We start from the raw sequence: 15,843 nt of genomic DNA on the forward strand, positions 1-15,843 counted from the left end.
GATGAATAGACAAACAAGTGTGACCTCTCCAACTCTTGCAATACCCAGCTATAAAAGAAATAAAGTCCTGGTACTTAACTCAACATAGGTGAACCCTAACACACTGGCCAAGAAAAACATGTTACAGGATTAGAGGGTTCCTTTTTCGCAGGGGAGATGGGGTATTGAACCAACCCAGCCATGCTCAGGGCTTACTCGCTCCTGGTAGGGTTCCAGGATCATTTGTGTTGCTGGGGTCTACCATGTGCAAAGCAAGTGCCTTCACCCCTGAACTGTATCTCTGGCCCTAGGATTCCATTTACACGAAGGCCTAGAAAAGGCAAATTCATAGCACCAGAACACTGGCAAACAGTTGCCAGGCCTAAGAGTCAGGAGAACAGGAAGTAACTGGCTGTGGGCATAGAGCTTCTAAAACTAAGAAAGCAGAGCGCTGGTGGGCCAGAGAGATAGCACAGTGAGTAAAGCACTCGCCTTGTACAAGGCCAACCCAGGTTCAGCACCAAGGTCCCCCGAGGCCCGCCAGGAGTAGTCCCTAGGCACAGAGCTAGGAATCAGCCTTGAGCAGCACCAGGTGTGACCTAAAAAAAAAAAAAAGAATGCAGAGCCCTGCAAAGTCTGGGCTGATGACTCAGAGCCCTGCTTAGGACTGAGGACATATGGAACGATGTTGCTGGTTCCTACCCAGGCACCATACAGCCAGCCTCCCCTCCGGACTAGGGCCGGCACAGGCAGAGCGGGACACTCTGCCCCGAACATCCACTTACGTTTCTGCCGTTTCTCCACATCGCCTGCCCCAGGCTTCCAGACAAAGATCTAGACCGGGTACAGGGAGGAGCAGGATTTTAGCAGAGAAGGTTGAAGGAAATACCTGGGACCAAGCATTAAGGCGCCTGCCTTGCACATGGCCAGGTTTGACCACATAGGGTCTCCTGAGCCCCGCCAGGAGTGATCCCTGAGTGCACAGCCAGAAGTAACCCCTCAGCACAGCCACCTGTGGCCCAAAAACAAAACAAAAGGGCACCAGAGCACAAACTTTGCATGCAAGAGGCCCAGGTTCAATCCCCAGCATGACCCGGGCCCCAGGCACCGCCACATGTGGCCTACAATCAAACATAAAATAAATTAAAATTTTAAATAATCAACTTTATTCGAAGTGTATCTTAAACACTTGTATTAATTTATTAAATTCATATTTATGTTATTCTAATGCATATCTATAATAGTGGGAAAGACATTTATTTGGGAACAGATGGAAATTAATTTTAATGTTTTACATTCGGTTCAGTGTTAATACTTTACATTTTAATTTAAAAAACTCAAATTCTGGGGCTGGAGCGATAACACAGTGGGTAGGGCATTTGCCTTGCACGTGACTGACCCAGGTTCGATTCCCAGCATCCCATATGGTCCCCTGAGCACCGCCAGGAGTAATTCCTGAGTGCAGAGCCAGGAGAAACCCCTGTGCATTGCCAAGTGTGACACAAAAAGAAAAAAAAAATCTCAAATTCTGTACATTTTTTAAAGTGTTTTTTTCGGGGGGGGGGGGGGTTGGGGGGCCACGCCCACTGGCTCTCAGGACTTACTCTTTACACTGCATTCAGGGATGACTTTTGGTAAGGCTTAGGTGACCATTTGGGATGCTGGGGATTGAAAACCAGGTCTGCTGCCTGCAAATGCCTTACCTGCTGTCCTGTCTCTCCAGCCCCCTGGAAAGTGTTTATTATACTTTTATCTTTTACAACACTGTAATCAACAGCACACAGATTAGGTAAAGTAGTTATCAAATCAATTTATTATTATTTGGGGCCACACCTGGCAATGCTCAGGGGTAGGGGTGACTCCTGGATCTGCATTCAGAAATTCAGAAATTACTTCTGGCGGTGCTCAGGGGACCCTAGAGGACCCAGGTCAGCCACATGCAAGGCAAGCACCCTCCTTGGCATATTATCTCTCTAGCCCCTAACCAAATCAATTTAATGAGTAATTTTTTTAAAGACAAAAATAAATTTTTTAGAAAGGAACGCCCCCCCCCCATGAGGGTGCCCCGAGTGAAACAGCCTGGCTCGGAATCTGGCGGCATGATTATGGTGAATGTCATGTTACACTCCCTTCCAGGAGAGAAGGGCATGCAATCTCCAACTTATGAATCTTATCACTAGTCAGTGTATTGAAATGTATGGTGCTATCTCTTATATTCTTATTCTCTGTGAATAAATATATATTCAGAGACTGTCCAACACATGAAGATTAATTCCAAGTTCTGTTTCTATACCTCAGAGACAGAGGAAAAGCATCTCTGAAATAACAAAAAAATTATTTCATTTTTGATATTTCTTCCTAGGGCTGGAGCGATAGCACACCAGTAGGGTGTTTGTCTTGCACGCGGCCGACCCAGGTTCAATTCCTCTGTCCCTCTCGGAGAGCCCGGCAAGCTACCGAGAGTATCCTGCCCGCACGGCAGAGTCTGGCAAGCTACCGTGACGTTTTCGATATGGCAAAAACAGTAACAACAAGTCTCACAATGGAGACGTTACTGGTGCCCGCTCAAGCAAATCAATGAACAATGAGAGGACAGTGCTACAGTGCATAGAAAGGTATATCATAATTTAATGAGTGAAAGGCTTTATTTTTTTTCTTTTTTTTTTATTTTTGGGTCACACCCGGCAATGCATAGGGGTTACTCCTGGTTCTGCATTTAGGAATCACTCCTGGCGGTGCTCGGTGGACCATATAGGATGCTGAGAATCGAACCCGGGTTAGCCACGTGCAAGGCAAACACCCTACCCACTATGCTATCACTCCAGCCCGAAGGTCTTATTTTTTCCTTTGTTCGCTCTTTGTTGTTTGTTTGGGGACTTCCCACGCATTGCTCGGAGGTGCTGGGGGTTATTCCCAGGGATTGATGATGGGGAACAGCTCAACACTAGGGCCAGGAGACACGGCTGCAGTACAGTAGTGCTCTGGGGCTTCCAGGGCTGCCCCTGGTGGTGCTCAGGGCTGGACCGGGGCCATATGCGGGGCATGTGGCCCTCCAGACCATCTCTCCAATTCCTGATACTTCCTTCCACACTCCCTTTCTGGCTCATTAACAAAATACCCAGACATGCACAAGAACAACTAATCCAATCTGTTTGAATTTAAGCTTGCCAACTTCAGAGTTACACATTCTCCAGTTCTTACACTGTAAAGCTGTATTTGGCACTGGAGGAGATTAGAACGTATATGATCTTGTGGCGATTTTTTTAGAATTTTTAAGGGCTTTTGGGGGGAGAGGGATACACCTGGCAGTGCTCAGGGATCACTGCTAGTGGGGCTTGGGGGGGTCCCTGTGGTGAGAGTTGGAACCCAGATTGACTGCCAGGCATGCACCCCCCCCAGACTCCCTTGGCTCCTAAAATTCTGAACTGTTTCATACATACTGTATGCAGACCTCCTGCCCAGTTCCACCAATTACCCCAGGCCCATTGGTGGAGCCTCAGACTCTAGCAGGGTGATGGAAGGACATGCCTCGAACAGACGCCTATGGCAGAGCTGGATTCCACATCCCCCACCCCCCCACTCCCCCCACCCCCGCGCAGGACCCCCCACTGCCCACAGAGGGAAGAGGCCCTGCCTTCTGCCCCCAGAGCTGCAGCTCCCCCCCACCCCCACCTGCAATGATGGCTCTTCCCGGAGTTCCAACAGTACCAGGAGAGGGCGCTCTTGCTCTGTCCTCCAGGTTCCCAGTTGCCGGTTAGCATCTGGTCGCCTGCACACAGGGCACAGTCCTGGCCATCATGCTGACCAGTCCAGTGTGGCCGACCCAGGGTTCCCCGATGGGTCACCCATGCCCACAGCCCGAGGAGGTCTCAGGTTCTGTTGCTGGCCTGGGTGCATGTGTGCTCCAAAGGCCACCAGCAGCCCATCACCACGACTACCAGCCCTGGCACTCTGCCCGCAGACGTGCCACTAAATTCCCACAGAGCCAAGAAACGCTTCTCCCCACACCCCCTTGCAAAGGCAGACAGCCTCTGAGGCGCAACTCCCGCCTCCCTTCACCCCTGGCCCCTAAGAGCTGATGGGAGAGACAGAGGTTTGCTGTCCCAGGAACCGCACAAACACTGCATTCAGGTGGGAAGTGGGGTCGCTTCAGACAACTTCCTGCAAGAGGAACTGCCCACCCCATCCAAGAGTGGGCAAAGCCGCTGCCAGTCGGCACCAAACACTTCTCACAGCTTGTCTGTCATGCGTGAGGGAAGGAGCTGATCCCAGCCAGGCCCCTGCCAAGGCTTGAGCGCTGGGCGCAGGAGAGGCGGGTCAGCTGCACACTGGGGCGTGGGCCTCACCCGCTCGCCCAGGGTGGTGGGCGGGGAGGGTGGAGGTGAGGGCCTGGGAACACTCCCATTTGCAGGCCCAGGTTGGCATCAGCGGGAAAACAGGCAGGAGGAGGAGGAGGGGTTGGGAGGTGCGGTGAGATCTGGACACTCAGCCCTGGGTGGGGCTGGGCGGCCTGGTGGGAGCATTTTCGGCAGCAACTGGAATGGAGATCAGTCCTGGCACGAGGAGGGAGGACAGGCCGTGCTGGTCATGAGGGCTCGGCCAACAAGGCACAGGGAACAGTGAAGAGTGGGCAACCCCCGAGCAAGGGGAGAGGGGACCCTAGATGGGTTTGCACGGGGGGAGGGGGGACAGGGGGGCAACAGGAAGGGGGGCAACATGGGCGGAAAGTTCAAAGGAGGGGGGACCAGGAGGGAGGCACAAGCAGAAAACCAACATCAGGGAGAAGTGAGCCAGATGGGCAGGATGGAACTGAGGCATCCCTGGTAATGATGACCCAGAACAGAGATCCCCAAGTTGAGGCAAGCTGGGAGCAGAGCACTGGACCCTCATCAGGGTGGGCGACAGGCAAAGGCCCACCTGGGACGCGCAGCCAGAACAGACGAGGACGGTACAGGGACGGTACAGCCACAGGACCTGCTCGCTCCAGAGAGAGGCCCAGGAAGGGAACACCTGTGCGAGATGGATTCAGGGCCCGGGAGACGCCCCCTGACTAGTGTCTGCTCACAGGCGTGAAGCTGAGACTTGGTCCCTGTGATGCCCATAGGTGCAGGTGTCGTCCTGGCACTCAGGGATTTCATGGGTGTGCGTTTGTGTTTGTGCGGGTGAGCGTTTGCACACATTGCGTGTTCAAGACAAAGGTGGGCCAAGAGACAGGGGGGCAGCAGGAAGATATTCATGGGCAGAGGTCAGGGTGGGTCATGCCAGGACCAAGGTCAGCCCCTTTGGCAGACTTCAGGAGGGGTGCTGAGACAGGGAGCTGAAGCTGGGGTCTCCAGCGCAGCCTGGGGACTCTGTGTCATACCCCAAAGCAGCGTAAGGGGCTCCGTCAGGCAGCCAGAAGGGGCTCTGACGGAACAGACCTGCCCAAGGATGAGGGCAGGTGTCCACGCTTCTCCAAGCTTCGGCATCTCAGAAGACACAGAAATCTTCTGAGGGCCAGTTCCGGGGTGGGGGGGGGGGGGTGTCACAAAGAAACAGAGAAACTACTAAGGCTCTAGAAACAAAAGGGCGAAGGGTGAAGGGCTGCAGAAATGGGACAGCAAGGAAGACCCTTGCCTTGGGCACAGCCGACCCGGGTTGATTCTTGGCACCGCACAGGGGTCCCTGATTCCCCAACAGGAGAGATCCCCGAGCACCCCCAGGTGTGCCCCTAAAACCAAAAAGGAAAAAAGGAAAGGGGGGAAGGCCAGCCCCCGTGGGAAGGCCATGGACAGCACTGTGATGTGGTCACACAGAGCCACACCTGACACCTCAGTCCCCCAGAGCACTGGCCAGGGGCACCTTCTGTGAAACTCCTGGTCTCTCCTGGAGCCAATTCCCAAGAGAAGACCCCCCCCCCCAGAACTCCCTCCCTGCCCCCCCACTGCAGGCCGGAGCCTGTGAGCAGCTACACTCCAATCGGCGGGGAGGCAGGAGGGTCAGCCCAGCCCCAAGAAGCCCCCACAGGCAGGACCGATGTCCAGGAAACAACACTGCCCAGTCTGCACATGTGCCCGGGTTTATTAGTGCCCATCCCGGAAACTAAGCTCCTGGCCAGAACAGGCAGAAGGGGCCAGCCGGGGACCCGGAACAGGGAGGGTTCCTCAGGCCCAGCCAGTCTACCGCCGCCTTCACCGGAGCAGGGACAGTCGTGTTCACTCCAGGTCAGCCCTGCAGTCGCTGAATCGCACTTGTGTGATGGCCTCTGCAGGCAGAGTCCCCGACTGCGCCCCACCGGCCAGCCCCCACCATAGTTCCTGCTGTCCCCAGTTCCTAGGACCCCACCACCATTCGCTGGACAAATTCCGTCAAGAGCCTCAACTGTTCCTCCAGGTGCTGGGCATCCCCGTGGTTCTCAATGACCCAGTCAAAGGCCCCAAAGTTGTCCAGGCCACATTCAGACTCAGCGTCGTCCACCCCTGCAGACAGAGAAGGCACCGTCAGATCTGGCCTCCCCCTGCCCAGTGGGTGCACTTCCCAACCCCTGAACAGAGTAGCCTCCGAGACTGTCAGAGTAGGGTTGGCTTAACTCTTCCCTTGCCACTCCCTGCAGGGGTGAAAGGGCCAGTTTCTTAGATTGGGGGTCAAGGTCAGAAACCTGAGTGTGGGAACCCCCAAAGAGCTGGTCACACTCTCTGGCACAGCCATAACACCAGACGCACAGAAACCAATCTCATAATTATCTGGCTCTTAGCAGAAATCCAAATTCGCGGCCGCGTGACAGTTATAGAAAACAAAGCATTTCACAATGCCTTTTCAGCAATTCTGATTGTTGGGGGGGAAATTCTAAACAATAACGGTGCATCTTTTGTCGAAATAATGAATGTAATCAATGTAGAGAAGAGTTAAGTAGAAATCATCTGCCTCACAGGCATTGGGAGGGGTGGGGGGAAGGGCATTTTGGGGTTCTTGGTGGTGAAAAATGAATACTGGTGAAGGGAAAGGTGTTTGATCATTGTATGACCGAGACTTAAACCTGAAAGCTTAGTAACTTTTCCCACAGTGATTCAATAAATAAATATAAGAAGAAAAAAATTAATAAAATTATGAAAAAAAGGGTGGAGTTCATGCCCAATTCAATCAGCTAATCAGTGGCTGAATAAATAGCAGTACTCCTACATTAAAAAAAAAAAAAAAAAAAAAAAAAGCTGGCCACAGCAAAAGTTCATGGAGAGCGCAATGACCAGAAATGAATTCAGGGCTGGAGAGACAGAACAATGGGTAGGACACCTGCCTCACCACAGCCGACCTGGGTTTGATCCCCAGAATCCATAGGGTTCCCTGAGCACCCAGGGGATCAAACTTAGGTCAGCCACATGCAAGGCAAGCGCCCTCCCCGCTGGACTCTCTCCAGTCCCAGAACCACAGGCTGGATCCCTGCGGACCTCAGGAAACCCAGGGGCCCAGACTGCCCAGCCCATGTGAGGGGAAGAGTGCTGACCCCACCCCTCTACAAGGTGGTACTCCTCAGCACCAGGTGCCCTCCGGTCATGCAGTCCCTCACTAGGACCCCCAGCACGTGCAGAGGAAGGGCGGGGGGGGGGGGGGGGCCGGGACTGGAGCATGGAGCCGCACCTGGCGTGAACACCCATCCTCGCTGCTGCCGGCTTTTCTCCTCTGCCACCACGCGCACCGTCTGCATCAGTGGTCCGTAGGCCTCCTGGAACCACTGGACGTCTGACATCCTCCGTGCATCACTCACCAGCTGCGGGGGGGACACAGATGGCCAGTGAGCAACCTTGGGTGCAAGTAGCAAAGGCTGGGCCCAGGCCAAGAGCCCAGCACTCCCGAAATAAGCAGGAGCAGGGCTGAACAGGACAGGTGTAAGGCTCCCCACCAACCCTGCCATAACCAGCATCTCCCAAGTACAACCAGGAGTGATCCCCAATCACAGTCAGGTGTGGCCCCAAAACCAATAAGCCGGAAGTTCAATTTCCATCCACCCCTGCGCAGGATTTCTCATCCTCCTGATGGGACTCCAAAGCTCTCAGCCAACCTACTGATTGCCCCCCACCTTCCGCTAACACCCCTCTCCCATCCTCCTGCCTCCCTCCCCACCTCTTTCCCCTGACTCCCCCCTCCCCCGTCCACCCCCCCCCCCGTCCCCCTTTCCAGAGTGACTTCCAGGTGACCACCTGGGAGCCATTCCCAGAGAAGCAGCCCAGACCTTCATGTTTCCTCCCAGAACTAATAGATGTGCAGAACCCCCAGACGTGAGGCCACAGCCTGTCTGGAAACGGGAACCCAGGCTGGGCGGGGGGGTGGGGGGGGGTGCAAGAGGGAGCAGAGGCAGCAAGCAGCTCGGCTGCCACTGTCCAGGGCGGAGTGACCATGTGGCTGCTCAGCACCAAGTCCTGGGGCCATGGCTTGTCTCAGCAAACGCCACCAGGGCCCTCTTCAGAAGGGCACAGAGCTGAGCCCTGGCTCAGCCCACCCCAGCCTCCCTATGATCCTGAGCTGTCCCTCTAACTCAATTCCTGCAGTCTGTCTGGCAGCCAGAGCGAGGCTTTTATTTAAATTTTTGTTTGGGGGCAACACCCAGGTTACTCCAGGCTCTGCACCCAGGGAATCACTCCTGGTAGTGCTCAGGAGGCCCAGTGTAGTACCTGGAACTGAACCCTGGTCAGATACCTTCCCTGTTGTCTTCTCTCTCTGGTCCCTGATTTTTTTTTTTTTTTAATCAGTGCTGGGCACGGAACTCAGAGTCTCATGCCTCAGCCCCTGCCGGGCCCCAGGAGAGCCTTCTATCCTTTGTCCCATCTCTCCCTGCTCAAAACCCTCCATTCAGTAAATCCATCTCATGCTCAGTAAAATCCAGCTCTTCAAAAGCTTCTCTGGGCCAGGATGATAGTATAGTTGGATCACCTTGCATGCAGCCGCCCAGGTTTGATCCTTGGCACCCCGCATGGTCCCCTGAGCACCTTCAGGAGTAATTCCTGAGCACAGAGCCAAGAGTAACCCCTGAGCATCGCCTGGGCATCACTGTGATCAAAAAAAAAAAAAAAAATTAAGAAGCTTCTCACCGCTCTGGCTCCCATCACCATCCCTTGACCAGTTCTTCAGTGATGCTGTTCCTCTTCCTTGAAAGTGGGTGCCCCCAATATCCACTGACTCATTTCCTCCAGGTCCAGTTCAAATGCTGCCCATCAGGGAGGCGGCCTGACATGCTTAAATGAAGCAGCACTCAAACCTTACCTCTCCCGCCCCCAGCTCTTCAACCTGCTTCTCCGGTTCCTTAGTCTTTCTCTCCATATGAAGATATGGCACATCACCCATTCACTCACAATCAAGCGGCTGTGGGTAAGCTCCCTAAAGGCAGGAAGTCACTGCATTCTGCACTGATGCATCCCAGCACCTGGGCCAGGCAGGAATGCCAGAAGCAGCAAACCAAGGAAGGAATAAGGGACGGTGTGGGAGAGCACCAGCCTGTTAAGACAGTGCATTCCCCGCCCTGCAGACTCACCCACACCCCAACCCGAGATATGGACTCACAGCTTTTTCCTGACAACAGTCAGGCTAATCTTCATGTATGCAAAGAAACTCATGTAATCCATAAGAACCCATGTGTGAAAGCTAATCAGGTGGGCCAGAGCCACAGCACAGCGGGTCAGATGCTCGCCTCTGACCTGGGACCAATCCCGTATACCACATACAGTCCCCCAAGCCAGGAGTAAGCCCTGAGTTCTGCCAGCTATGGCCCCAAAACAAAAGCAAAAAGCTGCTTTGGAGAAGCTGGTGTTCTTCTCTCCCCTCAAATTTCTCTAGATGAATTTCCCTAAATAAAAAGGGGAAGGGAGGTATCAAGCCTTGGTATACCGAAAGGACATGCAGCACTTGGTAAAGTGGTTGGGATATGGAATTAACTGGGGTGTCTAATGGCAAATGAGAGAATAATGAAGGTGTAATGTATATACATAATGGAATACTATGCAGTCTCAAGGATTAGTGAAATCATGCAATTTGCTGCAACTTAGATGGAACTGGAAGATATGTTAAGTGAGTCAGAAGAAGGATAAATACTAGAGGACCTCACTTATCTGTGGAATAAAGAAAATAGGACGAAGAAGTGCAAGGTACCAGAGGGAGATACCTAGATCATCCTGAGAGGACAAGGAAGGAAAGAATTCAAAGGGGAAGGAAGGAGTCAGAAGACTGCAGTGGCAGGGGCTGTGAGCACATGGGCAGTATAGAGGTGAGGGATATGTATATATCTAAGCCACGGAGTCAACACCATGGAAAGCATGAGACCCACACCACAACCAACAAACTGAGAAATGGGGCCAGAGACAGGACAGCAGGCAAGGTATTTGGCCCCGGGTTCAATCCCACACCCCACTTGGTCACCTGAGCCCTGAGCAGAGCCAGCTGTGAGCCCTGAGCTGCCAAGTGTGCCTCCCTCCCCTTCCTACCAAGAAAAAAAAATAATAATTAAAAAAAAAGGAAAATGGGTGGGAGGGAATCTGAGGACATTGGTGGAGGGAAACTGACATTGGTGGTGGGACTGATGCTGGAACACTGTGCCCAAAGCTCTATTATGAACAACTTTGACAATCAAGGTGACTTAAAAAAAAAATTAAGACAACTTTAATATCACTAAAAAATTGAATTTTTTAAGAAAAGAACAAAGGGCTGGAGCAATCGCACAGTGGGTAGGGCATTTGCCTTGCACGCAGCCGACCCAGGTTCAATTCCCAGCATCCCATATGGTCCCCCGAGCACCACCAGGAGTGATTCCTGAGTGCAAAGCCAGGAGTAACCCCTGGGCATTGCTGGGTGTGACACCCCCCCCAAAAAAAAAAGAAAAGAAAAGAACAAGACTTGGGTTATGAGAGAAGGTTTCCCTGCAGAGGTGCCATGTTGGCTGAACTGGACAAACCTGGGCAGGAGAGAGAATGGGGAGGCAGGACACAGGAAATACCGCAACAGGCTGAAGCACAGGCTTTGCATGCAGGAGCTCCCAATACACTCCCAGCACTACAGGGTTCCCCCAAAAACCAAGAACAGGGGCTGCTGGATCAATAGTACAGTGGGTAGGGCGTTTGCCTTGCACGCGGCAGACCCGGGTTTGATCCCCAGCATCCCATATGGTCCCCCGAGCACTGCCAGAAGTGATTCTGAGTGCAGAGCCAGGAGTAACCCTTGAGCATTGCCAGATGTGACCCAAAAAAGCAAAAAAAAAAAAAAAGGACATTGCTTTAAGGTAAACTATACAAAAGACATAACTTATAACTTACAAGTTCAGTGTCCTTAGAAGGATCTGATCTTACAAGCTAACAGAATCTGATTAGGGAGAAAAGGTGATTAACTGGCTGGGGAGGAGAGCACAGAGAAGAGTTTACAGATAAACAGAGGAATGGGAACACTATGATGGGTGTAACCCAATAAACCTAAGCTCCCTGTGGCAAGGGAGAAAGGACCAACCAATGTTATCCTACACCTGATAACCTCCAAGTTTGGTCCAAAAACACTAAATGAAGGCATAAAGGGCCCCAGCAGATGGGCAAAGAAGAACCCTGATGATTCCAGAGGAATGGCCTGGTCTATCTGAGGGTCCACGAGAAGGCTGCAGTGTCAGAAGCACGGATGCCCCAAGGGAAGCAGGAGGCTGCTCAGCTGAGGCCCAGAGCTGCAGGTGACGGTCTGACCCGGTCCTCCCACAGTGGGGCTGAGGCGCTAAACAGGAGTGGCTTCGCCACAGCTGCTGTGTGACGAGTGGATTGGGGGACCAGAGTCCACGGCAGGCCCTGTGCAGAAGCTACGATGCCCAGCAAGGTGGGAGGGGGAGCTCAGCTGGGCAGGGGTGGTGGCTATTGGTGCTAAAATGGACGGTGCAACAGGGCAGGGGAAGGGCTAGGGAGACGGCTCTCTCTGCGCAGCCGCATGCGCCAACTCACCCACACGGGCTGGGAGACGCCCTCCACCACCTTCCTGCAGAAGAAGCCGGGGTCAGCCTGGCGCTTCTCCTCCCCCCAGCGGATCATGTCCTGCCGGTAGCTCTCCTTGTAGGTCGTGGCATCCAAGAGTCTCTGGAAATTCAAGTTGTGCTCCTGCAGGGGGCACAGTCCGTCCATATCCCACCTCTCCCAAGGCAGGCTCCCTACGCCCCTCACCTCTGCTCCCTCACAAAAAAAAAAAAAACCTGGTCCAAAGGCAGGAGGAGGGACCCTCAGGGGTCCGCAACTCAGGGGCCTCAGCGGAGGACAAGGAGCGAGAAAAAAAAAATCCCAGGGGTCAGAGTGATAGCACAGTGGGTAAGGCGTTTGCCTTGCACACAGCTGACCTGGGTTCGATTCCCAGCATCCCATATGATCCCCCAAGCACCACCAGGAGTAATTCCTGAGTGTATGAGCCAGGAGTAACCCATGTGCATCACCAGGTGTGACCCAAAAAGAAAAAAAAAAATTCGTAAGTGAAAATGGAAGGTCTAGGGGAACCCAGACACCGTCCCTGTTTATCTCTCAGCTGTCTCACTTGGCAATAGGACTTCCCAGATACTTTCTGGTCAACAAATCCAGAAAAGTGTCTGCATCTCTAGCACAAACCTGGCTTTCAACTGAAAGGGAAGATGAAAAAACTCTGCACCCCACATCCTCCTGCTACTGCTCAAGCAGCACCGTCCCAGGGGACTCTGCTTCTGTCCCTCATGACTCCCACTCCCAAAGGTCACGGCACCTGTACCAAAGTGTCCCTCTCCTTCAGCCCAGCACTCCAGGGAACCACCTATCCCAGTGCACCCTGGGCAGGAGGGGCTGCTCGGACCACCGGGGACAGCCACAAGCCAAATTGAAGTGTCACCCAGCTCAGGTCCCAGCATCCCTTCGTTCTCAGCAGACCAAGACCTGTAGCCTGGAACTACAAACTCATGGACCCTGACACAGCCTCCCAAGTCACCTCCCTGCCCATTTCATTTAAGGTGCAGCAGCAGCTACCTCCTTGCAAACTGGTTTCTCAGAGGCCAGGCCACCAGAAAAGGAGAGTCACCAGGGGCTTGTCAGTGCCAATCTGCTTGTCAGTCAGATCATCCACGGTGACTTTAGCAATCAGCATATCAAGACCGGAGCAATTGTACAACAGGTAGAGCATTAGCCTTGCATACAGCCACCCCAGGTTTGATCTCCAACACACCACGTGGTCGGTCAAGCCTGCCAGGAGTGATCCCTAAGTGCAAAGCTAGGGGTAAGCCCTAAGCACTGCGGGATATGACCCAAAAACAAACAAAAAAGAAAGAAATCAACATGAAGAAATTGACATATAGGGGCCAACATGTAGAAATTGATACACAGGGGTCAATTTCATAAGAAATTGACACATAGGACTTCTGGGAAGTCCTATCCACACATAGGGGTATATATTAAGGCATTTGCCTTGAATGCAGCAGACCCTGGTTCTATTCCCCAATCATAGCAAGGAATGATCCCTGAATGCAGAGTCAGGAGTAAGCCGAGTCCACTGGGCATGGATCCCCCAAAAAAAAACAAAAAGCAGTGCATTAGAGCCCATTCAAAAGCCTGAGAGCATGTTTTGCATGCATGAGGCTAGGATTTGATTCCCAGCACAAGGTCCCTCAAGCACTGCCAGGAGCAACTCCCAAGCAATGCCCCAGGAATAGCCCCTGAGAACTGCTTGCTGTGACCCAAACACAAGAGAAAGAGCAAAAAGAGAAGAGAGCAGAGCATTGCTGGGTCTGAGCACTGACCAATCTGGCCTGGTTGACCAAATATCACAGGGAATGGCCAGTGGGTTCCCTGAACCCTACTTGGAGCCTTCTCTTAAAAAATAAATTAAAAATAAAAAAATAAAAGAGGGGCCAGGGTTGAAGCAATAACACAGCAGGTAAGGCACTTGCTCTGCATAAGGCCAACTCAGGTTCCAACCCCAGCACCCCATATGATCCCCTTAGCCCACCAGGACTGATTCCTGAGTGCAGAGCCAAGAGCAATTCCTGAGCATTGCCAGGTGTGCACACACCCCGCCCCCGCAAAAAAATAGGCACCCACAGAAAACCCAGAGTCACAAGGATTCAAACAACAGGCAGAGCAATGAAAGGTCTGAAGCAGATTTTCTGCAATCCCCCTAATACACACACATGCACACACGCACACATGCACACACACGCATGCACGGACACACGTGCACACACACGCGCGCGCACACACAGACACAAATGCACACAAAGACACACACAGACATATACCTACCTTGGCAAACTCTTCCTTGAGTGGACCTGAGAGTCGCAGGATGGCACAGACATCAGCTCCCAGTCTGCAGGACAGGGAATAAATGCTGAAGCCGGTTAACCCGGAGCTGCCAGGCCCAGAGAAGGAGCTCAAAAGTCCATTCAAGCTCTACTGGTCTTTGGATCTACTGATCTCTCCACTTCCCTGCTCCTAACTGCTCATATGTAAAATAGGGTAACTGTATCTGTCCCAGTGCCCAGGGGCTTGTGATGAAGCTTCAGGAGGGGCTGGAGAGACAGGACTGCAGGTAGGTCGTTTGTTTTGCAGGCAGCTGAGCCAAAGTGGGTTCCTGGCACCCCATATGATTCCATGAGCCCCACCAGAAGTGATCCCTGAGGGCTGGGCAGGTTTGTCCCCACACACAAAAAAAAGAACAGAAAAAAAATTTAAATGGGGAGAGTGAGGGTGTTTTGGGACCACAACCAGTGATGCCCAGGACCTACTCCTAGTTCTGTGCTCAGGCGATGCTCCTGGAGGCAAGAAGGAGACCATGCCCAGGACAAAAGCCAGGACCTCATACAGGCCAAGCTAGGGTAAGGTAAGTCTGAAACATAGGCCTGCTACTTCCTAGAAATTTGACAAGTTTGGGTTTTGCTTTTGTTTCTCACCTTTTGGCAATTTCCTTTCTCCACCTGTGAAATGCGGAACAGTCTAATAACAGCATATGCTACCAAGAGCTTGTGAGGGTAGAATGAAATCACATCTATCTATAGAAAGGTTCAATAAACGCAGCTACTGGGCACTGTTTTAGGAATCTGCTACAAGGAAGGGAGGCGGGGACTGGAAACCCTGCCAGTCTCCTGGTGCTGAAGAAAACACCATCGTTAAGCACGGCAGCGTGGAAAGAGTCTGGGCAGAAACTTTTTGTTAATGCTTACTGGAGCGAGAGCTCCAGGTGAGGGAGACTGGAGAGGTGGCAGAGCTTCTTCCAAGCTGGGCACCCGCAGCCCGCGGTGCTCGGGCGGTGACAACAGCCTCGGCCCCTGCAGTGCCAGGACCCCGCCTCCAGAGCCCGCTACCCCCGCGCTGCAGCCCAGCCCGGCGGGCCACGTGCCGCGGGATCCCGTCCCTCCTACGTCCCCCCACGCAACACCTGCTCTGCAGCGCGTTGGTCACGAAGTCTTTCCCGGATTTCCTCTTCCCGCTGAACACCAGCACCAGCCGCGGGGAGCCTCCCGCCGGGGCCATACTCGAGAAGCCGCCCGCGGGCCGCCACGGCAGCACCCTCTTATCCCAGCATTAGCCATCAGGCCACCGGTGACCAGCGCCGCGCGGACGACACCACTCGGCAGCAGGGGGGGACCCCGCCCCTCCTTCCTCGGGGCTGCGAAGAAAACGGCTAACCCGCATCCGCGCTCCCGCACACTTTGAGAAACGTCCAAAGAGGGAAGTGTCTAAATAATTAAAGTCGGGGATAAAGAAGGTGCACCTCCAGGACTGCCCTTTCCCCCGACGGTGCTCCCCTCCTAGAACGGTACACCTGGAACCATCCTGTCCCCTCCCCTCGTGACGTCATGGCCCGCCTCTGAACTGACTGCGCCGAGGCCCAATGGGACGCGACCATTTTCCAGTGGGCGGGCCTTAGCCT

The 15,843-nt window shown here is 53.3% G+C and overlaps 1 protein-coding gene across 1 annotated transcript; it reads right to left on the reverse strand.

The window, feature by feature from the left end:
- Window positions 1–6,054: 6,054 nt before the first annotated feature.
- On the reverse strand, window positions 6,055–15,505 carry PMVK (phosphomevalonate kinase). The gene is made up of 5 exons (XM_056123399.1): window positions 15,349–15,505; window positions 14,217–14,280; window positions 11,913–12,065; window positions 7,594–7,723; window positions 6,055–6,437 (listed from the first exon to the last, which is right to left on the reverse strand). Exons 1-5 carry the CDS (start codon window positions 15,441–15,443, stop codon window positions 6,292–6,294), a joined length of 588 nt encoding a protein of 195 aa, XP_055979374.1. The 5' UTR covers window positions 15,444–15,505; the 3' UTR covers window positions 6,055–6,291.
- Window positions 15,506–15,843: the final 338 nt, after the last annotated feature.

This window comes from Sorex fumeus, unplaced genomic scaffold (genome assembly GCF_029834395.1).
Source record: "Sorex fumeus unplaced genomic scaffold, SorFum_2.1 ptg000047l, whole genome shotgun sequence".
In the NCBI taxonomy this organism is placed as follows: Eukaryota; Metazoa; Chordata; class Mammalia; order Eulipotyphla; family Soricidae; genus Sorex; species Sorex fumeus.

Coding starts and splice junctions, on each gene's coding strand:
- PMVK (XM_056123399.1), bottom strand. CDS start 15,443: ATGGCCCCGGCGGGAGGCTCCCCGCGGCTGGTGCTGGTGTTCAGCGGG. Junction 14,281..15,348: donor ACCAACGCGCTGCAGAGCAG/GTGTTGCGTGGG, acceptor CCTGTCCTGCAG/ACTGGGAGCTGATGTCTGTG. Junction 7,724..11,912: donor GCGTCTCCCAGCCCGTGTGG/GTGAGTTGGCGC, acceptor TCCCCCCCGCAG/CTGGTGAGTGATGCACGGAG.